Raw genomic sequence first — 27,357 nt, 5'->3', positions numbered from 1 at the left:
GGTGTGTAACGCCTTATGATGGTTTTACCGGAGAAACTACATACATACATATCATATAGACACAGTAAGTCTTTTATGCTTTCATGCAATATTCTATAGCACAGCAAAGTGTCCGGAGGTACTCAAGATTATTCTTAATTGTTTTGTAATTCTACAAGGTAGCCTTACGTTTCTTTCTATCAATATTTCATGAATTCTTTATCATTAATTTCGTGCTTAGTTACACAGCGTTTCTTTCCCAAGCCTTTCTCATCATCCTTGCAGTAGCGGATTTATCGCTCTGCGGGATACAAAAAGGAATGTACAACTTTTTTTAGAATAAGAATAAGAAACTCATCTGTTGGTAAGATATGTCCTGGGTTCAAACATTCGTCCCAAACGCAGGACGAGGACAATGCCTTCATACGGGTACTTTTGACCGGCCACTGACGTCACATTTTTGTGAGGTCACGTGCCAGAACTTTCGTTAATATTTCTATCGTTAGTTATTGAATTTTTTACCGTCTAGGTGATTATGGTAATTAGTTGTTATTTAGTCTTTTGTTTCTTCACCTTTAGTTATCATCGTTAGCCCTTTTTTACGCCGACAAAAAAGTGGGGAAGGACTTTTATAGAGCTTATTGGTCTGCACCTTCCCCATCACAATCCTAATGTGTTTTGCTTAGATGTCTGTATGTATTGTTTTTTATCCGTGCGAAATCAATAATAGAATAGAATAGAACAGAATAGAATAAAATAAAATAGAATAAAATAGAATAGAATAGAATTGAATAGAATAGAATAGAATAGAATAGAATAGAATAGAATAGAATAGAAGAGTGGGTCAGAAGGCCGAAGTGTCGTCTGAAATCCACTGACTGTACTTTATTGGCGTTGGAACCGGGAATCTTAACTTGATGAGCATAAACTGCTAGTTCTGGTATAAAAAAAGGTAAGCATACTTACGCCAAAGAGATGACCTCGGTGAATTGTGAACCGTTTTGGAAGGCGAGGCCGTAGCCCCAGCTGTGCGTTGTGAACTCGATTACAGAGAGTTGGCAGCTAGGGTCCCTGTCTGCTAAATACTTTATGATGGGCACGTCCCCTACCAAAGCATGTGACCCTAAAACGAAGAAAAGAGACTATGATAACTACGGAAGACAACCGTATCCTTACTCATTTTACGCGTGGTGCACGTAACAGCCTGGCATAGATAGAACCATCCTTGCGTATCAATACTCTTTCCTGTGATCTCAACCACAATGTTGCAGCTTCAGCATGAATGAATCTCTTGTTACGTAAATCGGTAGCCCAGGAACAAACTTTCGATAAACCTCCCACACTGTATCACTCTTTAGCGCGAGACCAATGCCATCCGATGCCAAAGTAACAAAGATACGATAACATCATTGGAAGTTGCAGTTGATCGATGATACTGACACAAAGCGTTATGCTGGACAAGACGAAATCAATAGAGATACTCGAACCTTCTTTGACCCGCTCAACTTCCTCTGTGGTCTCCTTCACTAGACTACTGTTTCTTCTAACAAGTAGTGACCAGATATGTTGGTGTGACGGCTCATCTGACTCGGACAGGAACTGTACTGCACTGCTACTCTGGAGTGCGCCAAAGCTGAAGGACATAAAGGGAATTATCAAACTTGGAGCATCATTGCATCATTGTTGTTACTTTATATTGTGACTACCCAGGAGGTATTCATTTATTTATTTTTCAATCTTTAGGGTGGTCCCTTCAGTTAACATTGTAACTGATTTCCAAGGGAGCGCTTACATTACATGATAAATCATAACAAATCAGGATACAAAAGGATAACTTAACATAAACTTAATGAGTAATCAATTCACAATCATATAACATGAAGCGGGAATGATCAAACATAGGAGTAATAAATCAAACAACTCAGAATAATGCGATATACTTGTATTAGTAGTTCAGAATAATGCGATATATCAAACAACATTTTACCCGTCTTCCAAATAACGTTTTTAAACCACAGAAATGCGACGTAGTTTACTTATATTGTTTGTATCATGTTATAGATAAACAGATATAAACTCCTTCTTACGAGTAAGACCCTAATGATAGCAGGTCTTCTATTGATTTGATGGGAGTCTGTAGCCTGGTAACGGTGAGATAGGCGGCTAGGTTAGCGGTGTAAGAAGACAGAACGATCAGGATAAACAGCCACCATACGCCCGTCAGTATCCGAGTGGACAGCCGCCCCAGAGATATCCCTCCGCCTGCAACAGAGTGAAAAGTAGACCTTAGACTGTTCGAGAGAGAGAGAAAAAACTTAACTGCGCGACCATTGTGATAAGTACAATGTATGGCAACTTGTACACATCTGGCAGTTGAACTATTGGTAAGATCTCACAATCATAAAGAACTGGATCTACTTTATTTCTGACAGTATCTACAATCTAACTATGCATTCTGATAGTCTAGAACATTTCTGTATGGCGCTGTATGTGAATTGGCCTGCATAGATAGATATATAAACAGTGCATGAGGGATCTTCATACCGTATTAAGCGAATACATGAATTGACGATTATTCGTTAACTGCGTGAATGAAGAACTCCGGATCTACATTAGAGCACAAGTTAACAATCACGCTGCATCATGCTCTGTTCAGTTCCAATATTGTCACTGTGAAGTCTGATATAAAAGAAAATCAGAGTTTTTATCAGTTGTAGGTGAATACGAAACACATGCCTTAGCCCCCCTCTCACTGGACCCGCGGCACGCTGGCGGCGTCGCTGTGGCTGATTGAATTGACAAAGCACTCAACAAATGTCATCGACTAAAAACGAATCTTTTTAAGCTTTGTGTGTTTTGTTGTCTTTTCGGTCATACTTGTACGTTTTTAATAATATTCCAATTATAAAGTCAAGGGTAAGACAAATCCAGTTTAGGACGCAGCGACGCCGCCAGCGTGCCGCGGGTCCAGTGAGGGGGGGGGGCTTTACCTTGTCGAACCGACGTGCCGTACACAAACCAAACTGTGTCCGCTAGGTTTGGCTCGTTTGTGTTCTTGACAATATTTTCTTCATCTCCATTGGCTCCAGCGCGATGCAACAGAAACAAGGTAACACTAACCACCACGAATCCAGCGATCGTACACAACCACACCTGTCGAAAAAAAAGTAAAAAATACCTAAAACTTCATAGTGATGTCATCTCCTGTGATTGTACATATGTAAATATTTTGCGTTTGGGAATGCATCTCATTATGTATAAGCAGCGACACCTGTGCTGCATTACTATGTGAACCAGTCAGAATTGCCTTGAAGAAGGTGACAGATGGTCACCGAAACGTCGGTGGAATAAATCTCTTGGTTGTGTATAAAAAAAGAGTCTTTTTATTCAGTGACTTACCAACCTGATGAAACTATTCACGGACTTAAAACTTCAGCTCAGTATATCTACAGAAGAATTTGTGGCAAATTTTTCCACTTGCAACAGTTTCGCTGTAACATATGCATGTTTATATCATCCTTGCAGAACTCAGTCATTTATCAAGTTATAAAAATAGGATAGGATATTCTTGCATCAACGAACACCGCAGTACATCAAGGCATGACATTATTGAGCCTTGGAATCGACTTTTTACTTAGACATATTCCACATAGAGGAGCGGAAATTGAATATTGAAATTTTCATAACATCGGATAAAAATTCTTGGCATATCATTTATCAACTGCCAGTGATCAAAACGTTGTCTGAGTCATGCCAATTAATACCGCACGCCTGACCAAGTTCACGGATAGAAATCGATCTATGGTTGACAAGATTTTCAATATGCCATAGAAACTAGAGTCTAATGCAATCATCGCTTGATCAAACGGTTCGATACGTTAATTGACCCAAAATGTATCCCGAATAGCTCAAACTGCTATATAGACTGTTAAGTTGGCCCTCTTGGTCTTTTATGCATAGATAACAAAGATCCAGCTATTAATATCAATTGTTTTCTATGTCTTATTAAACACACTTGTGAAATAACGAAGACATGCGGAATACCTTCGGCTGAAACGGTTTTACAACCGTTAACCAGTCGGCCTTCTTTGGTCTTTGTCTGACCAGAAGACCAATGGAAGCCTCCATGAACTGCCGTGTGAAGTCCAGTGACCTTTCCCGGTCTGGGGTGACTGGAATGGCACCCAGAGCGAAGTCTGCCTCCTGAAACCACATTCAAACCATATGCTAAATCTCCACAATTAAACCATATGCTAAATCTCCACAGTTGCCAGAGGAGGTAGGCCACAAGACAGTAATCAAGGTAATCATATAAGAAAGAGGCTGTCAAAGGTTACCTACCTCAGTTTTAGTCCATGAAAAACATGCATTGGCAGGAGTGTCAGACCTCTAAAGTTTCAATCTAGAGCATAATTTTAACTTTCTAATCGGCACAACCCCTACGAATCCGGCCATGTTTACAAAAATTGACCTTTGACCTCCTTTTCTACCTGATAATCACACAACTGAAACCTTACGTTCTTGTTTGTTTCTCTTCTGTTCACAACTAACTAATGATTGCTGTTCATAAACAACAGGTATTTAAAAACCCCAGTTTTCCAAATGATTATGCCACATTTTTAGGAGGTTCTCACTAGAAAATAACATTACTCTCATGTTAGTTCGTTTAGGGAAATAACATGAGACAAGCTTCGTCACTTACAACATATCTAAAAATGGTGCAGTAGTAGATAAAGTAGCTTTGGTAGCTATCATCCTGACTCACGTCTTCAACAACGTCTTTCATCAACCCGTCCCAGCTCCCATCGTCTTGGAGATTACCATATCTCCCATCATGCCCCTCGTAGATGAGATACTCAAAATCCAAGATGGCGGACAGCTCCTTCAAAAGCTCGATGCAGAATCCGGTGTACACGCCCTCATTCGTCTTAAACACAAACGGCTCCTCCTGAGAAAGTAAAGTCGTGTTCACTATCAAGCGCACTAGGTCCATGTTTTTGACTGATTGAACGACAGCTGACAAGTTCGTATTGAAAAGGCAATTACCTTGAGTTTACTAAACACAATGGTTGATGGACATGGTGATGAGGGTGGTCATTATTTACTGTTCTCCATTATATTCACTCTTTAATACTAGGTCAGCTTTGATTACGTTGAAATGGCTATTCATTCATTCATGCAGCGTTAACTAGATGGAACACGCGCCATGAAAACATGACTATTTTTGCTACTTCAGTGCTTCCCTCAATTAAAAAAGATCTACCTGTAATGTTACCACTCTGAATGTTCTGCCTTTGATGCCAGACTTTTTCTTCATCTCTTCAAAGAAGTTCTCTTCGGAGATAATATCAGCATGCCACCATCCCGCCTGAAGAAGCAATTTAACCTGAATGAAATGGTTTCTTCGAGGGCAATAAGGCTGCCCTGGGTGGTGAATACTCATGAGGCGTTGTTGAGGAGGACAATGAACACATGTCAATATAAGATCACACAGGGCACTAGTATGTGCAAACGCAATATGTCCCTCTCTTGAAAAGAAATGCTAATCCCGTACATGTAAACATACACTGCAACTGAATAGCGACATGCTTTTCAATGAACCAAAGATGATATAGTGGTGCTGATTGATACAAGATAACAGGCAACTCTTGCATCCTTTGTGACATATTCTATAATGCCACAAGGCTTACACTGTCGCCGATACTTCTTTAAGTTAGTATATTACGCCCTAGAAAACAAATCTACTTGGGATCTACCTTTTCCCTTGTTTGCTTTTGCTGATTCAAATGAAGGCAATTGGGAGATCTTAAAGATGCAATGCTCTAATGACAATCCATCATGCCGTTAAAGGAAGTAGTCAAACCCCTACACGTACAATAGTTCATTAAGGTGTTATCGTGACAGTACTGCTAATGAACTATACGCGCATGTTTCCACAGACGTCGCTTTGATTTGAGTTACTGCTTGCCCAAAGCACACCAGTCATCTATTCTTTCAACCGATAAAGGAAGGAACCCGTCATAAACATTGGCAAGGTGCGTTAAATCATGGCGAATTACAAGGAGCGAGACTCTCTGTCTTACGTTGAGGTCGATATCCTCATTAAGCTGAATGTTCACGTACGATTCCACGGGTGCCAAGCTGTAAAACGACTGTTTATCGGAATATTATACTGCTTCAAGTTTAACGTTTTGCCCAGTTTGCATCAATCGTTAAGCATTTTACCTTGTCCGGAGATAACCTTTATCGAGCGAGTCTGTTATGTTACAATCTGATTATGTGGTCTAAGTATCCATGACAATAATAAAAATTAATAAGCACTCCCCTTGCGGCAATTTCGGTATCAGATTTCCGAACCATGCCAATATGGATTTGTATGAAGATTACCATTGATCCCCGGAGGAAGAATCATAAGGCGCCCACGCGGGGACTTTTAATGACAGTTTTATACAATATGGATTAGTCTCGTATTTTCCCCTTGTCTCCCCTGAGGGCAATATTCGACTTTGTGAAATCAATTAGATATGACACTATAAAATGAGCTCTATTAAATAAGCTAGTAAATAAACCGAGGCAGTATTCGACAGTAGGCAGTATTTGTGAACTCAATCGTCCTATAGAGGGATTTAAAGGACCAAGAGCCTGAAAAAATCCATAAAGATAGAAAGATCTTCAACATTCAAAACTAGATAGAACATTATAATTCCTATAGCTAACAATGATAGTTATAAGCAATCCCGTTATTACGATATGTATGTAGAAGTGAACAAAGATATTACCCAGGTTGGATCCGTGAGTTTGCCAGTCCTGTCTTTTGCCAGTGTCTTCAGTTTAGAGCTCAATGATGAATGCAATTTTGCTTGCTCAAATATGGAGTTTCCAAGAACACCCCCGTCGTCGGTCTGCTGACAAACAAAATTAGAATACATATGTTGGCTCATCCACCAATATAAATGCGTTTTATAGTTGATATGTTACAAAAATATCAAATCCACAACGGTGCGATATTGAAAACAAATTAGAATACATATGTTAGCTCATCCACCAATGTAAATGCGTTTTATAGTTAGTATGTTGCAAAAATATCAAATCCATAACGGTGCGATATTGAAACTATAATTCTGCTTCTGCTTGTATTGGATACTTTGATGTATCGAACATATCAGACATACCTTCTTGAACTCCTTCATCAACAGAGCACCACCTGGCCATGGTAAGGACACGTCTAACGAACACCTATGTTTGAAGATATCAAACCAGTACATTTTAATGCATACCTAACTTTCTATCTCGTTAATACTTGTCAAACTGTCCCAGGGCTCGAAATTCATCTTTGGGAATAGGTGCACTGGTGCACCCAACTCAAAAAATTGGGTGCACAGAAAGAATTTTGGGTGCACCAGATAAAATAAAGTTGAATGCTCTTCAGAACACAATTACAAAGTTTAACGCTGCTGCCTTTCTTAAGAACTTCAATCTGTAATTCTATAGCTAACTTTAACATTTCAAACAAATGATACATTAAATAAAGTACAACAAAAAGTTATCATGCTGTTTTTTATACTTACATTTCAAGAATATTCTGTATACTAGTGTACAATAGTACCTTAACCCTATAGGCTACAAAAATATATAGGTGCACCAGTGCACCCACAGTCAAAAATAAGGTGCACAGATCCAATTCTGGGTGCACTGGGTGCACATGCACCCACTATTTCGAGCCCTGTGTCCTATTTCGTAATATGAATAATACGTATATATTTCATAACATCCTATGCACATCGATACGACTACTCTGTACCTTCAATCTAAAAAATCAATTTAAAGATTTACCTTAATTTGTTGGGGCCTATCCACTGCCTGTTCCTAAACAAGGCATACACAGCCTGGGCAAGATGCAAGACAGCATCGTGCATGTACAGGGCCGTCATCTGCAGTAAACGCATTATGTAAATGAAATTAGTAGGACACAATTCCCACCACCACCAATCCCCGCAATTACAATTAATTATCCGATCCTCCTTTTAAAGATCACATGTGATCCGTCTCTTAAAGTTTGCAACGACAAAAAAACGTGCCATTTTTTTATTGGAAATTGTAACCATTACATATTTCAAAATCATAACGATGTAGCCTTCACACTTTTTCTTTACCTTTATATCGTATACACTATCTGCAGTGTTGTTGGTCAGGTTCGTTGGCAAAGAGTTCCAATACGTCAGAAACTCCGACGTGTACGCAGTGTCAGGAATACGCCTTCTTGCAACGGTCAGCTGGCCTTTCGACATGTTCATAGCCTTGATCTGGTGATCGCTGATCGCCTGTAACAACAAAACGTTTACTTTTTTATATCGATATATCATGGGAACGGTGTAAATAGAATGCAGGACAAGTATATCTATTCACCAATAGCTTTTATGCAAAGGCTTGTCACGTTGTCAGTGATTCTGATCCCGTCTTGCTGCAGAAAACACCACCTATCACAAATACGTGTGCCGACATGACAAAAAAGCACAACTGGATAAGGTTTGGGAAAACGGCATCTACGTCCATTTTCTTTTACAATTACTTCGTGTTTTGGAACATGCCTCATTCAAAGCATCAATGGCGACACTTTCTCTCTTGAGTCGCCTTCGAAAAAGTGCCATATCATAGCAATAACTAAATGTAACGCACAACTGGATAAGGTAAAGTATGGGAAAGAAATGTCTTCCACGTCCATTTTTCTTTTACAATTACTTCGTGTTCTGGAAAATGTCTCATTCGAAGCATCAATTACGACACTTCCTGTCTTGAGCTTCATTCAAAAAGGTGCCGCATGAAAACTATCGTTGTATGTCATAAACTGAAATGCGTGACAGAGAATCTCTTATGCCCGTCATAGAGCTACAACTTGCAGCACTTGAATAGAGTCATGCCCTCTGAAAAATATTGTACTGGCCATGGCTGCTCGATATAGCTTTTTATGCGAGTTTCACGGCATGTACATATAGCCTTTACGCCCGTCAAAGAGCTACAACTTGCAGCACTTGAATAGAGTCATGTCCTCTGGAAATACTGTACTGGCTGCTTGATATAGATTTTCATGTGAGTTTAACGGCATGTGCATATAGCCTTTACGGAAGTCACGGTCTTATTAATGGCCAACCAACGATTGAAGTCACCTATCTTCCACGGCGTATCTGATTAGCCGAAACAACAGTAAAGAGAACGATTACACAATTACACACAAAGAGCCGGTCTCAGTTGGATCTACACCATTTCATTTGCTCTAACAAGCCATCTATAAGTGTGCAGATTTGCTTCTTCCGGCAATTATAGCTTGATGAACTATAGCAGTGGGACTTGCGTACAAGAAAATACGTCATTGAGAAATGGATACCATTCTAGCGGCTAGAAAGCCGCCAGATGTTCAGTATCATCGGCGATAAGGGGTCCATCGGGAATGATATTTCCTCTTTTGTAAGAGAAACTGGGTGTGAGAAAGGCACGCGTCATTTTGCACAGGTCCAAACTCAGCATCGTACTACATCAGGACACTTGAAACCATTTGCTGTTTTCCCCAGGGAAATTGTTCCCGCCGAACGCTTTTGTTCAGCGAATGTACCCCACAATCACGCATTGCCTATAAACAAGGCCACTAATGTGACGTACAAATCAAGGGTTAGGAAATTTTCCTTCCATGTCTTTTCCTCTCTTATCCCAAGCATATGTCGTCCTCAGAGACACTGAACCCCCTTGATGTTTTAAACATGATGACGGAATATGTTTTACAAGTGCTTGAAGCTGGTTACAATTGCCAAGGATTATCTGTTCACCCTTCCTCGGGCACTGATGCTTGGTTTTAAAAGACCCTGGATAATCACAGTGACTGTATGTATCGATTTGTTTCATCGGTCGATTTTTACTCACTAATCGTTGCCATCCTTAAACGGGCGGTTTTTCTAGCGAGAGTTGAGTGGCCAAGAACAAAATTTCGATCCATCGAGCTTAACCTAATTCCACAATCGGTACAGAAGGGCTTATGCTAATCATCGTCTATTGGAAGACGCAATAAAAGTTATGATAATGAATCACTCTCAGTTAGTGGAAAAGTTAACAACATAAATTTGTCTAAGATGTTAGATTTTTTCATCATGTTCTATCATAAATGCTGAATTCTACGAATTGTTACGTGGCAAAACCAATCTACATTGCTCGAAACTCAAATCAGACATGTACAAATCTTCACAATCAGGTGCTGTCTAGAGGTTCCGAATGTTAAATTTTAATATGCAGACATCCTACAAAAAAGGTCTGTGCTTGATGTGCAGGAGTATCGCACACTTCTTTTGACTCGTGATGTTTGTGATTCAAATGCATAAAACCCTATTCCTACATTGCCCCTGGCTGCCGTCACATCTGCTCCGATGTACTCCCTTGTACTCTATTAGCATCACCCAAAAACAAAACAAAGAAAGGAAACAACTCCGCGCCTTGAGTACTGCTAACGATTCCATTCCGGTCCCCGGTGGTACGAACGACGCCTCTGCCACCCCTAGCAGCCTCCGTTCGTTACTTAACATGTCACTCTTGCCCCGTCATGGGCATTTCAGTGACAGTATTTCAAAACCTTTTATTCCCAGAGAACATCGTTACAGCAACTTTCAAGGCACATCTGTATTCTTGAAGAGTCAGTGTGAACCAAGGACCTTTAGCGCCTCTTAGATCATCGATAAGCTCATCGTGGCTTCCATCTTCTAGCAACTTGAGGAGGTAATGAGGGCAATGACTCCATAGACATGGTCTCTTTATCTCTAACAAAACTTTGTCTCTTTCGTGTGAGTCATCAACGACGTTTTGTGTCTTAGGACAATACAGACGTGACAATTTAGAACCCAAGTGTATATCGGGAAACGTTTAGAATTATACATACACAACAATTACACGTGTGACAGAGCTTACACCTAGGGCCGGTTATGCATAACGGGGGACAGTATATACCGTCATTTCTAAGGCATAGGATTGCTCTTTTCTTGACTCATCACTTAACTTACGGCCGTGAAGTGTGTCCATCGATTTACTCGGGTTGTACTGAATCTTCAGAAAAGCTTTTAAACGAACTCAGCGAGTCGTAACAGCCATCCAATCGGAAGTATTGCTTTAAGTATGATCTTCTGCACTGCACTGTTTCAAGTCAACGGCCTCGACCCTTGGGTCAAGGTGAAGACAGTGCAGAACATCGACCTACACAGACGGAACTAATTCTGTTAATGCAAAGTAAACAGGTTACCAATGCAGATGAGATACGCCGCGCCACTTGCCAAGTAGGGCAGAAGACACAAAATATCTGTGATGCAAGCCTTATCTTCATATAGCATATAGTTCAACAAGAAAAGCCTTCTGGGGGGCATGCCTCATCAAGAGAATACTCCTTATGCCACAGGTTCTAGATCTCATTCTCTATCTCTCCCATTCTTTTGTTTACCATCCTGTTTAAGGAATACGTTAGGAATCACCATGTCCAAACAATTCTGATCTATAACATGTACATTAACCTTAAAACGCAATGAAAAGAAACATCTCAATCACGTTGGCATCACCAAATAGTGCTGAGGTGTAAAGTGTGAAGTATGCAGGAAAACAATGGCCTGTAAGACTGGACACTTTCACTGCTTTGATGCAGATAGCCCCCCTCTTGAAGAGATGACTTATTGTATTCATATCGTGGGACGTGCCTCGTATGGTGACATCCATTTGCGGGAAATTGAATGACCCTCTCACATCTACCCAGACTCACAATGGGCTTAGCTCGTGCTCTAAAGTAGTCATTACACTGGAACCATTTTCAGCAGTGAATTAGTCTTATTATAAGGCTATGATCGGGGCTTAGAAGTGAAGCTTTATGAATGATGATTTTCGAAATAATGAGTTGCGTAGTGTGGAACGTATTGTGCACTGGCATAGTATACAACAGGAGTGTTCGTGTCATAGAATGCAAATTACATGTGTGCATAAATACCACGATTGAACACAGATTCAACAACGAATCTAAAGATGTAATCCGTTGTCTTTAAAAGAACATTTGCGAATACAAACTCTTCTCTGCCAAACTAACCAGGTTTATAATAGAAAACCTTAGGAGGTAGAATCTTATAAATCCAACTAGTGTGACGTCGTGGAGTCTTATAACGTTTGTTTGAAGATGGCGTAGGTAGTCTGGCTGCAGCTCCAGCTCCAGCTGTCAGAGCCAGATGCTGTCAGTTGAGCGCCATTTTTGCCAACCAGTGGAGTGACACACAAAGGTTAACGTTTTCGTTCACAGGCCTAAGTCTAAATGATAAGTTGGGCCGATTAACCTGAGGTTTACAATGATTTATTACACAGGAAGACAGGAGACGAACGAGGTGGACAGAAGTGATCCACACATAACCCCAGTGATGAGGTGCGCAGGCGCACGGAACCGTGGGAAATAGTTCTTGAAGGTTGAAGGATAATGGCGAAGAATTGACAGATAACAAGTTGCCATCGCCCTCAGTTTGCGGTTGCTTATTCTTATGCTAATTGTGGTAGTTTTACAATAATTGAATACCCGTTACTCTTTTGACACTCTTTCCAAACCCTGGCTGCACGGGGACTTACTACTCGTTTCATGCTTTAGCAGCATCAATCAATTTACCAGAAGATTTCTTCATGACTTGCATGTGTAGATACATTGTATCTTTCCACAAAGGCACACACAATGATTCAGATTCATTTCACTAAACACGTTATTTTCTATTCGTTTGTGTTAGAAGAAAGTTGCAGGAATGCAAAATGCTGTTTTAAGATTGCGGTATGAAATTGATAAAGGGTAAATCCGGTGACAAGTGGAAAGTCTTAAGCCTCTGTATCATTGGACCCGCAGCACAATGGCGGCCTCGCTACGTCCAAAATTGAATTTCTGTTACCCTTGACTTTATATTGGTAATATCATGCAAAACGTGCAAGTATGACTAAAAACCAACAAAACACGCAAAGCATAAAAAGATTAGTTTTTATCGATGAAATTCATTTTGAGAGCTTAGTCAAATTACCTGGGCGCAGCGAGGTCGCCAACGTGCCGCGGGTCCAGTATTAGATAGCGGCTTTAAACGAGCAAATACTTTCTGCCAAGCCACAGACAGAAAGCTGTAGATAATTCCATACAATTGCGCCGTACAGGAATGAGTTAAACATCGATTTTTTTTGTAATATTCATCCCAGACAGGTCTTATCATCTATCGTTTTTCATGCCTGCTCCAGGGTAATGAAAATCTGTCAGATTTTGGGACATCAATATACAATCACAGTCCATATAACATATCAGAATAGGCCTTCCAGCTTCCCAGGCTGTCAGATGGAATCTTCTAAACGCCAGATAGGATCTAACGGGAAGTCAATCGCCATGGCCGGTAAGGCAACGCCATCGGATATCCCGGTAATAATGACCCTGGAACTGGCAAGAAGCTTTAGGAGGATGATCCTTAACGAAAGGGTGGAGTATTATTCCTGTGGACAAGTGGATCGATATCAAGGTGGTATGGTAACAACTGAGACAGGTAGAGACTTTTCTAGAGGCAATATTTTATCTAACAAATTAGTATTCCTAAGCCGCAAGTCAGATGGCATAGATAAACGGATTTTCAAGATTTAACAGATAATTCTGCCTCGTTGTTCGTTGGTATCATTTATTGTGTACCCTAGTATAGAAGAGGTGAAGATTTCAAAGTTTTGCTGACGTTTTACTGCTCTGAATGTTCCGACAAATACTATCATAGCACTGTTTTCACAGCCAATAATCAATGATGTAATGTGTGGCAAACAGTCATTCTCCTTCATTTCGGTAAGGTCTAATTAAATTAAAGGTAGTCAGCTAGACTAACGGACAAGATCAGGCAAAGGGGAATGGAGCTTGATGGGCACTGTGTGCGGCACGATGAGCTGGAAGCAAGCAAGCTCAACACAAAGAAAACGGAACGCATGCAGACGACGCAAAACATCAGGAGAGACACTGGACTCAGCAGTACAGCTGAACGCTAATAGGGGACGAGAACGGGTGGCGTAAAGCAATCCTAACTTCCCTAGTTGACATCCGATGATCTCCTCGACGACGATGATGATACAGATTGATCACATGCAAATGCAAGTGACATCAGTGAATGCAATAGACAACGATTGTCATTGTTGTTTTAATAACAATTGATGTCTACTGCTTTCACCGATGTCGTGTGCGTTTAGATGAGATAAAACTCACAATACGTCATAGTTTTGTCCCAATATCATAAGTATATAGGATCACCAGGGAAATAAAGCACGTAACAACTTTTAAGTAAATACTAGAGCTCAGCACTCCTCATTGGGCCGTAGTAGCGAGCGATTAGTTGACTTTTTTAAAGGACAATGAAAACTCCTCAGTACGACCCCATCATCACCACAAATGAATACCTACACTGCACCCCAGTCCTCCTAAAGCTTGAAACTCTGAACGATGATAAACCTGGCTGGTTTATGGCGGCAGGAATTGCTTCCATCCAAAGATTATTAGTCATACATCTCGGCCGAGTATCCGGGCAATGGCCGGGCCAACTTTTAATGAAGACTGAAAACCACCTCCGGACGGATTGATTGTCGCTCCACCGAAGAGCAACAGATCACAGTTTCTCAATACAGGACGCCAGAGGAGAACTGTTTGCAACCGGAGCGTGAAATACCGCCGCAGTGGCCGGACCAAATTGAGATGAAATTAGCTATCGGGGAGAAGTGACATAAGGTCGTAGCTTGCACAAATTCGGTACCCTTTATTTAGTACTCAACCGTTTGCACACCGCGGGCAGAACGGAACGGTGGTCATCTTTCACGGCCGTGCAACGCTGAGTAATGGCGCTTAAACGAAGTGTTGCAATATCCTACGCCACAAAATGGCCTATTGTCGCAGTTAAATGTCCAACAACGGATGCCAACATGCATCACACGATACCTTAATGAACCAGTACGTCTCTGCATATTGACTATATACTCTTTTTATTAGATTTCGGAAACTACAGGGATGTAAAACTTTGTTGGTTTATCCGATATGTGTGCGTTGGCTGGGGAACCAAATTGTTCCCATCGGCGCATTTCCTCCTGGAGGGTAAACCGAAACACTTGGCGAAAATCCAGACGGATGACCCTTTCTGGAGAGCCATGGTCTGCTTAACATGGAGTTATCGACTGTTGTCTTGGGAAATGAACGTCGCCTTAAAAGAGGTCCATTAGTCCGCCCTGGCTCGAGAAGCTATTTCGGCTTAGTGATTTGAGGGCTGCGGCAGTTCGGTGTCTGACTGGGACTCCTCTGTTTATTTGATACGGTCTCCACGAGAAGATCAGAGGAGTAAATATAGATGGATAGAACTTTAAGGACCTACAGTTTTGTTACTTCACGTAGAAATTAACCTAAAGCTTCAGTAATGGAGTTACACTGTATTGGATGCCTTAAAAGACATGCATTAAATAAAGATAATCTAGTTAACGTTGAACTTCAGACTTGTCAAGCACAGCATATTTCTCATGTCTATTTTGCATTGGATTCAATTTACATTGCGTTGTACTAGGATGACTAAGATTACATGTAAAAATGTTGAAACAAACGTTACATCAATGAACTATGTTATATTGCAGAAGCAAATTGATAAGTATAAGTGATAACCTCCACTCTATGACATCATGTGATAACAATCTGCCTAAACTCGTACGGACGTCCACCGATCAATGACCGTGGAAGTCCATTGCTACATGAGTCTATAGTCAAACAATAGTCCTTGTGTACGTTACTAATCTCACAAGCGTGGATGATACACCACCATCGCTTTTATATTCATTTATTTCTAAGTCCACTACAGTAATGATCATTTACGTGTAAATGATACCTTTGGGACGCCATGCATGATAACGACAATGTACCAACATTCCTGATTGGATATTGCTTTACAATGGCTTTTCTTACCTCATTAGCGATGATCCAGTGATGTTCTGGTGTGAAAAGTCCCCGTTGATTTGCCTGCAGAATACAAATGCACCTTATGTTACTTGCGCCATTTCGCTTCCTAAGATCAGTTAAGCTTTACATTTTGATACAAGCTCGGCTGTTATTTGCCTTAGAGCCAAGATGATCTTCATCGATCGTCTCAGTCCAAGAAGACTCATTCTTTCTCCATTTGTCCAGTCTACCAAGTATGTGTATTGTGCGGAGTTCATGTCCATGCCCGTAGCCAGGGGGGGTTCGGGAGGTTCGGAAGAGGCTAGAATCCTAGAAAATACTGCTCACTTTGTCTCAGATTTTTCCTCTGAAACCCTTTCAAAAACACAGGAAATGGCCTTTCAGAAGGTTTAATTTTTAAAATTTTACATGCTCGAAGGTCCACTTAACGTACTTATTAACGTCCAACTTATTTGTATCACCAGCGGGGCTGGAATCCAAGAAAAACTGCTCACTTTATCTCTGATTTCTTTCTTTGAAATCCTCTCAAAAACACAAGAAATGCCATATCAGAAGGTTCAATTTTCATACCCCCTAGGAAGCTCGCGCCTGCGTCGCTCGTTTCGCGCCTATGGCGCTCGCTGGTCCCTGAAGCATTTAAAAGAACCCCCCCCCCCCATCAAAATCTTGGCAACGGGCATGCTGTCTTTTATGACGGGATATTTCCCTGACTCGGCAGAGCAAACTATGACGTTTTCGGAGGCACTGAAGTACACAATGAAGATGATTGACACTTATCTAATGTGCTTAAGATAAAACAAACTTGTTTATCTGTGAAACATGTTTAGGCCTTGACCCAGGTTCGCCCTCTTACATAACACCTGTGTGTCCCAGAGCACTTAAAATCATTTCGAAACGACTGATCTTCGATTTCCAATCGACTTGTAAGTCCGGAGGACGCTATTCAGTCATGGGGATCTTGCGCTAAGCGCTGCCGTGTGGCTCATTCAACAACCGCAAGATTAATAACGCTATGAAAGAAACTTATTGATATCCATTTGCGTGGCCTACGGTCGTCATATACACAAAGCACACATTTTGAATTTGAGGATAAAATAGAATTTATGCTTATCTTATGCCTAAATGTAGCTGAAATTGGCTATTCTTCTTACTGACTCTCCGTTTAAATCACAAGAGCTAGTGCTGGCAGCTAACCAAGCAATTTACAGCCATCCCCCGGTTTCCTCTGAAATATTTACCAGTCGCAGACACGACCCCCATATCTATTTTGGACCGCTCCATTCGTCATGTCAGCGAACATGATCTTGAGGCATGATGAACAACATTGACCCGTAATCCGAAAAGATCAGGAATAAGAGTTTCCTGTCCCCAAGGAAATCATCTGACTCCCAGGCGTCTCTGTCGGCTTAGTTCCACATGGATGAGATATGACAGAAACATTCCCATAGCTACCGATACCGGTTCCGACCCAAGGCACCAGAACAACGGAGCTAATTCCAAACCAACAGTGATGAACAGTGCAATCAATACAATACCGGGTTGGATACTCCTTTCCGAGTTTTCCTTCTGTTACCTTCCAAATTACTAAGCAGTGGAATCTGTCAAATACTGGTATTGGACGTATAGCGAAGAGACACCACTGGAGCCAAAGTTGAAGAATTTTCTTTTTTTTTTCATATGTATATTTCTACATGTTTTTACTCACACGTCTCATGAATTAGTAGATTAAAATTTTCTACTCAACCTCTCTCCAGACATACTATACAAAAAGACATTACCTTTTCCCAGGCATATAAACATTCCCGTCTCTGTTGATGGCTACTAGAAAATGATTGACATGTTCAAACAACCGTTATACTTAACCCCATGAAGCTGCCCATTACCATCTCCCTAATCACTTTAACCAACACCCTTCTGATGCTGCCTACTAGTCTCCAAGCAGACCCAACGGTTGTAAACACCATATCCAACTGGCAGACTGGAGCTTCTCTGGCTAGCTTGTACGATTTTGGCACCGTGGAGATCTGCTTGGAGATTAGCTGCCTACCTCATTGATGACGCTGATACTGTTCTCCACAGTGCTGAGGAGAACGGCATGTTTGAACAGGTTCTTGGGGTCTTCGTTGATGTTTGGCAGGGTGACTCTGGTGTTGCTGCCATTGGAGAGGGATGGTAGCCGGAGGAGGATGATCTCTGGAACCATTCCACGGGTCAACAGCAGCAATGTCTCCGCTCTGCTGAACGCTGATAATATTTTTTAAAAGACAATGCAAACAGACATCATGTAATGCTTAGGTCACATTTTCAAAGCGGGGCCCGGTCGGGCAGCTGGCGGGAACAAAAAATTCAATGTAAAAGAAAACGAAGGACACAAAACGTATACGTAGGAAAATTACTACCAACTAGAAATTGTGTATTTTCTTGATATGGCAGCATGATATGCATATTTTACTTTTCATTTTCGCAAACACCCCGGCCGGGCCCCGGCTTGGAAATGTGACCCTAGCATAACCAAAAACGCTGTTTGCTTTATTGTCCTTCGTTGAATAACCGTGCTCTTCGAGTGAACAGTCTAGCGTCTACTAGACTCCGTGGGTAGCTGGAACAGTACAAATTGGCCAAATAGTTTGAATAATTTGCCAGCGAAGGTACAAAAAGGGTTTATATATATTGTGTTTTATTTGCAAGTTCTTGCCCGAGGGCTAATTATCTCCATGAAAAAAGGCTTTTTCATGGAGATACTGTTTTGCTTGCGTTTGGTGTTTGTGTGTATGTATGTGTCACCGGACGCTTAAAGTCACCATAACTGTAGAACCTGTACATCGATTGTAATGATTTTTGGTATGTGGGTGGGTGTTAAGAGGAGGAAGGCCAAGGTCGATTTTGGGCCCCCTGGCATGTGTGACTGGAACTGCAATGGCGTATTTGTTAAAATCTTCAATGTAGAAGAACTGAAGAGTGGATCGACAGATCGTCATGTTCTTTGGTACACAGGTAGGCTAGACCAAGTTGTACACACTTAAGTGCAAACTATGCAAATGAGACCGAATTTGCATAAGTAAGGAGGTAAATCATTTGCATGTGTGTCGTCGGATGCTTAAAGTCTGCATAACTGTAGAACGTGTAGATGGATTGTAATGATATTTGGTGTGTGGGTATGCGCTGGGAGGAGAATGGTCAAGGTCGATTTTGGGCCCCCTGGTTTGTGTCCCTGGAACTGCAATGGCCTATTTCTAAAAATGTTCTAAAGGGGAATAACTGAAGAAAGGAACAACAGATTTTTATGTTATTTGGTACGCAGGTAGGTTGGACAGAGATTTACACACTGAAGTGCAAATCATGCAAAGTTAGTGTGTTTGCGTGTGTGTGCGCGTGTGTGTATGAATGTGTCACCGTGTGTGTATGTATGTGTCACCGGATGCGTAAAATCAGCATAACTATAAAACGTGTAGATGAATTGTAATGATATTTGTTATGTGGGTAGGTGTGGGGAGGAGAAAGATCAAGGTCGATTTTGGGCCCTCTGGTATGTGTCACTGGAACTGTAATGGCGTATTTGTCAAAATCTTCAAAGGAGAATAACTGAAGAAAGGAGCGACAGATTTTCATGTTATTTACTTGGCAGGTAGCTTAGAGAGGGATGTATACAATGAAGTGCAAATTATGCAAATTGGACTTAATTTGCCTAAGTAATGGGAAAATCTATATTTGCAGTGTTGGCCATTGTGGCACTTCTAACAGCTGTTTGTAGCTATTGATAGCGAAAGTGGGTCACTGTGGAACCTGAGCCCCCGACAGCTGCAGGTGGCCGGGGTCATACCATTGAGCGATATAGAATGGGGGGAACTGGTTTAATACAAAAAAAAGTTTCATGGAGATTTTGGGTCCTAAGACTCTTGTTACAACATGAAACCATGCATAGAAAGGGTAAACTGTACAGATAGTACGAGTTAACAATGTTGAAAAGTAGAACAAATGGCTATTCTAAGAACTTCTACGGAATACAATCTACGCTTTTTGGGTTTGACTTCTTTTTTGGTAGCAGTCGAAGACGAAGTGTCCCACCTTTTTTGTAATGAGCGGGTTTTGAGAGGTTAACAGGGTTCTAGTTTTCTTTTCGTCAGTAAACGTTTGGAAATTGTGGTAAGTTTTTATAATACCATTTGGTGCCAGCATTACGTTTATTGCATTTGTCGTGGAAGAAGCTGACTCGATACAGACTCAGTTGACCAGTACAAAATGGTAACCATCTGGCCGACTTAGTCCTGTGGCAAATCATTCAACCGACTTTGCCAATTTCTACTATTCCAGCTACTAACAGAGTGTGATAGAAGGAACCAAGCCAAATCGGTCACAGCCATAATAATGAATACTAATTTCTAGATTTTAAAAAAGAATTAACTGAGAGATACGGGATCGGCGTTTCAGCACCTGGCGCCCTCATCGGAGCTTGTTACGAAACCTTCAACCTTGAACATCAGACCTTCAACAGGATTGCCAAACAACACTCATCACTTCAAACAACCAGATAGATACTACTATTAGCAGACATGTCAACATCAACCGCATTGTAGATGTCTTAACTACATGTATCTCAACTTTTGTCATTTGACTATTGGTAGCCAAGGTGTTACTGCATATATTTAACATCAAACGGTACTTAATGGCTTACTGCAGCTACGATGTTAGCTTTATTCGTCGCGTTCTTACCGGAACTGACGACAGTAGAAGATACTTAGAAACTGATATGGATCCTGGACAAAACGTTAAAGGAAACAGGGTCGGGTCCAAAAAGCCCAGGACTTGTAAGGTCGTGTCTGACCATATTTCCTGGGCCATACGTTATATGAGATACGTCTTTCATCAGGCTCGGAAATATCGACTGAGCCCATCGAACCGCTGTCAGATGACGTGCGGTAAAAGCCACGACGGATCAATAGGCTAGTTATTAAACCATCCTTCTTTGTACGGGAGAACCAAGACGAAGCCCCAAACTCCACTTTGTCGATCTGGCTTCCTTTTGTGATCAATTCTTGAGACACGATGACCAATACAACGTCAAGTATTCTAGTCGTCACCCCAGCTTTCTTATACCAGTGAGTATGGACTTGTCAAAACTCAACAGTCTGTACATTTGTTTCCAAAAAGTGATAGTGGAATATAGTCTTTTCATAACGAATTTGATCGTCAACTTATCTGTTCAAAATTTCTGCGAGCCACCTGGTGTGTGTGTGTGTAGATGTTTATATGTATGTGTACATTGTTTTTGTATGCGTCATCATTTTTTTGCATACCTAGCTCATCGTCATACAGGACAACCATGGTCCTCCACCTCTGCTGCCTGATGATATCCGACAGAGCTCTGTCGACCTCAAACGCCGCTGGGTTCATACTCAGGGTGTACTTTGTGTCCGGAGTGACGTCACACGTGTCACGTGACACGAAGATGTGAGGTACATGCATGACGTCACATACAGACTGCAGCATCAGGTTAGATGAGCAGGAGGTTGAGGACAAGATGGCGGCGACACCCTGTGCCATCAACGAGCAACCTACGAAAGAGTACATCGATCAGTAAACCCTATGTCCAATTAGAGTCATACCTGTGAGATATAGATTACCTTAGAGCAATGTTATAGTGTAGCTATCTTGACATCTTTATGAGAACGAATGGTCCACTTTAATTTTAGCGCGGCAGAACTTTATGTCCTTATTACTTCGTTTTAAAAGAGTAAGTGGCATTTCCATCATCCAGTCACTTATCATTTAGGTGGTCTCATCAAGATGTTCATCCGTCTATGTCATTAGCTGAAGAACATCTTGATGAGACCACCTAAACGATAAGTGACTGGATGATGGAAATGCCACTTAGTCTGTTAAATCGAAATAATAGGTTCTTCTCGTAATGCTTCAACTCTACAATAATGAAAGAGAACAAGTTATGTTTTTTTGCAAGTTATTTTTTTTGCAACAAGGGAACAAGTTATGTTTTTTTGCGACAAGGACATAACATTTAGTGTTCTATTCCTTACAGAGCCCGTCTTGCACGTGGCATTATATTTTGCATGTTGTTTGACGCTAAATACTAACATACATATGAAACATGATAAACATCGAAAGAAATGTATTGATTTTCTTCAGAAACCATCATCAATAGTTAAAGTTAAACATTAACGTGACTGACACTGGCGTCTTGCAAGATATTGGTAAAACCATCACATAATTCCTTTGCACAATTGACACAAATTGCGACTGACATCTAATAACTAGGCCCATTAGACAGTCATTTTCTATATACCTCAGAAAGCCCATGCGCTCATATAAACCTATGTAAAATCATCGCAGTCAAATCAGTGGAATGGGCAATAATTACTTTCTCTTTAACGTTTTTTTTTTCCAGTCCAGCTCGAACATAACAATTGTCGATTTTTTCTCTGGGCACCCATACATATATAACCTGGAGCTGTGCATGTGCTCTGTCTGGTAGTTAACGAGTTTTATCCAACCTTGGATGACTTCTAACGTACGGCTTTGTTCACGATTGCGTTATTTTATTCCGTAAAATCCCCTGCAAGTCCAGGAAAATTGCGGATTTTACACCGGCAAATCCACGGTGATCAGGGGGCTTTAGGTGGAGATGGAAGTACAGTGGAAACTTTGATTTGAAAATCGATTCTACCAGATCAGCATCGTTAGTTCCGGGGTGTGTTTGCTAACGATTCTGTTGTCGTCCGTTAAAACCAGTCTCGTTTGCGTTTTACTTCATTAACAGTCCTGACTGCCGTTACGTGACTGGTGAACTGGATCGAAAGGCTGCTTCTTATGTAAAGTCACAGGGTGAAGCTCTGAAGAAAAAACAATAAAGAAATTCAAGTTCGTTTGAACTTTATTGTATTCATATTGTGTATCAATCTTGAATGTCACGCGCAATTGCAAGGAATTCAAACATGATACAAATTGGTAGTTTTTTAACCCAAAGAGAGGACACTGTCAAGTATTTCAGAGAAAAATTCATAACCCAACGGATGCCCTCAAAGACTTGCTAATATTCTTCATTGGAAAATATGTCTCAAACAACGCTTTACGTCCGTCGCTTACTTAACAGACTGCTATTAATCAAGATAGATCAAATTGATCATGGTCCACATGGCTATTTATTTTAATAATAACAGATAAGAGAGAGGGAGTTGTCAAGCAGGCAATATTAACAGTAGAGGAAGAGAATAGACCGACCCCTTGCAGAGATGAATTGTTGATGGAATTGGGCACAACGATTGGCAACAAACATGAGACAATGGGAACAATCATACTGACTACTGTGTAGCAAAGAAGGAGAACAAGAGAAGAGTGCCCTAGTTGGAGGAAGGCAGCAACCTTCCGCCGACCTCTTGGCAAAGCTATTACTGGGGGGAAGCTGGAGTAGATGAACATCAAAGGCCGCCTTAATGGTTTCCCATGAAGGGCAATAAAACGCCTCTTCACCGTCATCGGGAAAGCGGTGGGCACGGTCATCAGATGGGCTTACAGCGACTACGTGAATTACCTGTCTTCTTTTTGACTTGAAATACTGGTGTACTAAGTTCACCCTGCAGTATTGGTGGAGGGGGGTTCGCATTCTAAAGCACCTTGGAAAAATATACAGTATGTTGGATGTATTGTGAAGAGACAATGGATTCGGAATGTTTAATACACTGCACACACTTACGTAACATATTACTTATGTTAATGCTGACATATTACGTTATTCATTTCCGTACTACATACCAGCTGCGTTTCATATTCATAGAAATAACTAGAAGCAGGACAAGATATTTTTCATCATTTTACGCAAGGCAGAAAAGAAATCAAAGTGAAATTGTTGGTCGATTATTGTGGCTGTTTCTTTACTCTGTAAAAAGTATTTCACAGCATGGAACGGTGTATGTAAATAGTTATTTTCATCGCCATACATGCCTCCATAATAAAATTTATCCCTACAATTTTTCGCTTTATCTATAGTGACTCCCAAGGGACTGTACAGTGCCCCATGTCCAACAAATATGTTATCATTGAATGAATTGATTTTTCCTGGTCTTAACAACTGCTTTATGATAAGAGCACTCCAGGGGAGGAATCACATTAGCCCGGAATAATAGACTTAGTCTCTGTTGACACGGAACGAATGGGTGCTATGAAAGGTGCCCCATTCATTAACTAAACATTTGGCCTCGCGGTACTAAAAACGTCATTCCTTAGATCATGAATATATTTCTAGGGGGTGCCATCATTCTAACATGAACAGCTCTACTTCGGTAAGGACACAGCAAGTAATTTCTATGGATGACATCAGCGCGCTCATTAATTTTCGCCTGATTTAAAGATAAAGACAAGAAATTTCATTGCCCTCCGGCGATGGTCAACATGCCAAAAATTGGCAAATATATCATAAACAAAATACGAATGCCCATGATGGTATGACAAGCTGTTTTCTGCATTTCTGCAAACTAATTGAGCTGTACACACATCTTCAAGGACAGTTTAATGTTGACATTCTAAGGTGTTTCATTGCATATGAATACCCAGTGTAGTTCCTGATCATGATAGTATAACAAGCTGTTTTCTGCATTTGTTGTAGTTAGTCTATTGATATGTATACGTACATCTACAAGGAAATGTTCTCTGTTGAATCAAGGAGGTTTTATATTATATACATATATGAAACCTCATTGGTTGAATACAGGAATAAAAGACCTGTTGGTCATGGTATCATATTTTCTTCGCCTCAATTCTTGTTTAAAAAGATTTATGATCTCCAAAATTGAAAATATAGGAATCTTGTTTATTTTGCCCGCCTTGTTTTTTTTTCGCCCTATCTCATTAGTTTTGGAGTCTGCGGAGGATGTCATCCATACAATTTACTTGCTGTGGCCTAATTACTTTTCCATGTCAAAACATACCACAACAGTGTAAAGCTCTGAGATTAAGTCGTCAAAAATTTAATGAATAACGATTCAACCGGGAAATTTAAGCTATACTGCCGAACGACGGACCCAGCGGTGTCAAAATCTAAGTAAGTGTAAAGCGATATCACATTGCTCTACCTATACTATGATACCCCAGGACGCTGCAATGTTGATTAAACAAAGTATTATTACCCAGACAATACAAACAGCTATCAACCATGTACAGTCCTTATTCATACACGATGCTGGTTAGTTTCCATCCAACCGGTAGATATGTAGCGACTATGAAGGCCTACATACATGAAAACAGTATATGGTACAGGTACTTTCGTAGGTTTGATGCAAACACTGTCACAATACTGTCCCCTAGAGCCTTACAGAAATTGACTTCATACATCACAATATGACAACGGCAACATTAAGAACGCTTCAATAAGAGAAATGGAAGAAAACGCCTACGATGTCGCACAAAACTATGAAGAAAATTATCAAGAATGAATAAACAACTTAGTCATGAAAGCGTAGGTTACTTGATCTTTAATTTGACAAAATGTGCAATGTAGGCGTTTTAATAAGGTTCATGTTTACAGAAGGGAATACTAGTTGTTAGCGTAAACACAACAAATTTGCCATCTGCTCATTGGTCCCTAGAACCGTTCAGGCAGAGATTTATATTCGTCAGTAACTTTTCTTTTCTAGCTTAGCGGCTCTTCTTTCGACTTCATCTATGCAGAATCTGCTATCTGCTAGGCCTGAGGTCCACATATTCCAGACAAACACATCTATTCTGCTTTCCTATCAATATTCCCTGAACACTTAACCTAGTACACCTAATGACATTCTATGTGTGTCACTGATGATAATATCACTCCCAATCACCCGAACCACTTCTAGAACTGATAATAACTGCAGATGATTTGAAATAACTCGTGTAATCGGCCGTACGAAGAAATAAAATGTGAGATCCACAACAAGATTAAGACCTAAAAGGGTCTCTGGTAATGCGTTATGAAAGCTATGCGCCTTTGGGTTTTGTATTAGCTTATAAGAGAGCGTTGACAATTTAGATGTCCTTATATTGGATTCCAATGTAAGAAGTATTAGGTTTGACAGGCGACGTTGAGGGATGTGTCAGGTAAATGGCACCTGGTGACGGATATGTCGAAGTTTCAATATTGTGCAAGACCGTTAGGACACACGGGACAAAAAGCCACTGCAGTTATTTCACTGTCGACTCATATTCTTTAAAATTATTTCTTTCCTAGGTGGTTTATGTGTATTGGTGTTAGTATTGTGTTGATAAGTGCCGCTCTGCTATAAAGTTGCAAGTGCTGTTCTTGTTTCACAGGTGTCTCAGAGAGCACGCATGCACACACATGCGTAGATACATACATACATACATACATACATACATGCGCACATACATACATACATACATGCAATACAATACAAAACAATACATACATACATACATACAAATGTACATACATATATACATACATACGTACATGTAATACAATGCATACATATATACATACATACAAGTGCACATACATACAATACAATACAATACAATACAATACATACATATATACATAGACACACAAGAATTCTTACAGCGATCTAAAAAGTCCAAAGGAGCTGTTTTGTGGTGTCTGGAGAAAGGCAGCTATCTCTGAATATCTAACCAGCACCGGTACCTTAATAGGGACATTAACCAAGTCCCTTGAAGGACCTTGCGATATCTTTATGGCCCAGTAAGTCTTTAAAATGTAGATCTCTTAATGTTCCATTTTATGTGACACGACGGTGTAATAAAGTTTGAATTAAGGTGTAAACCCTTGTGGACCTGACATCATTTCAACCTCCAGTGTTTTCAGGAGAATGCTGGGGTGAATACGTAACTTGCCAACATGTCGATTCTGATTAACTTCACGTTCTATGGATAACTGATGCAATCATCAAGGCTGCTTGTCCAGGACTTGCTGGATGCAAATATTGCCTGCGTGTATTCGTGGATAACAGACGTGCACACTTGAATATAGTAAAGTTACATCGCCATGCAGTAATGCTATTGAGCACATGGTAATAGGAGATGACCAACTTCACAACATTCACATAGGTCACATATTCACAGATAGGCGACAGATAGACAGACAGACAGACCCAAAACAATGCTTGAGGGAGAGGTAATGACGTCATAAACTTCGGGCATGACGTGAAGTATTCCTCGACATCCGATGATGTTGGTTCAGGCTTCTGGCAAACGCAGCTCCATAAATCTTCACAAAAGTAGCAGGTTTGCTCGCCAAGCAGTGCGTGACTACTAACTGTTCAGAAGTGCGATTGCCATTGTGTCTTACATTGTGTTTCCATTTGAGTAAATGTATTTGTAGCGGACGTTATGTCCCACACAGTCAGTCTGTCGATAAATCACTTGATGCTTCCATCACCACTGGA

The 27,357-nt window shown here is 40.7% G+C and overlaps 1 protein-coding gene across 1 annotated transcript in view; it reads right to left on the bottom strand.

The window, feature by feature from the left end:
- LOC136448732 (glutamate receptor ionotropic, delta-2-like) overlaps positions 1–27,357 on the bottom strand; it is a 35,162-nt gene that overhangs the window by 1,091 nt on the left and 6,714 nt on the right. Inside the window, exons 3-16 of the mRNA XM_066448377.1 lie at positions 21,250–21,507; positions 18,003–18,199; positions 15,962–16,015; positions 8,133–8,300; positions 7,813–7,910; positions 7,152–7,215; positions 6,759–6,884; positions 5,243–5,347; positions 4,745–4,927; positions 4,024–4,182; positions 2,970–3,132; positions 2,067–2,241; positions 1,467–1,612; positions 946–1,102 (exon numbers count right to left, since the gene is read on the bottom strand). Of these exons, the coding sequence (XP_066304474.1) occupies positions 946–1,102; positions 1,467–1,612; positions 2,067–2,241; positions 2,970–3,132; positions 4,024–4,182; positions 4,745–4,927; positions 5,243–5,347; positions 6,759–6,884; positions 7,152–7,215; positions 7,813–7,910; positions 8,133–8,300; positions 15,962–16,015; positions 18,003–18,199; positions 21,250–21,507 (2,053 nt within the window). The remainder of the gene's footprint in view (positions 1–945; positions 1,103–1,466; positions 1,613–2,066; positions 2,242–2,969; positions 3,133–4,023; positions 4,183–4,744; positions 4,928–5,242; positions 5,348–6,758; positions 6,885–7,151; positions 7,216–7,812; positions 7,911–8,132; positions 8,301–15,961; positions 16,016–18,002; positions 18,200–21,249; positions 21,508–27,357) is intronic.

This window comes from Branchiostoma lanceolatum, chromosome 14, assembly GCF_035083965.1.
Source record: "Branchiostoma lanceolatum isolate klBraLanc5 chromosome 14, klBraLanc5.hap2, whole genome shotgun sequence".
NCBI classification, from domain to species: Eukaryota; Metazoa; Chordata; class Leptocardii; order Amphioxiformes; family Branchiostomatidae; genus Branchiostoma; species Branchiostoma lanceolatum.
Note: the sequence above shows the minus strand (reverse complement) of the source record. Positions and strands in the feature narration are given on the sequence as shown.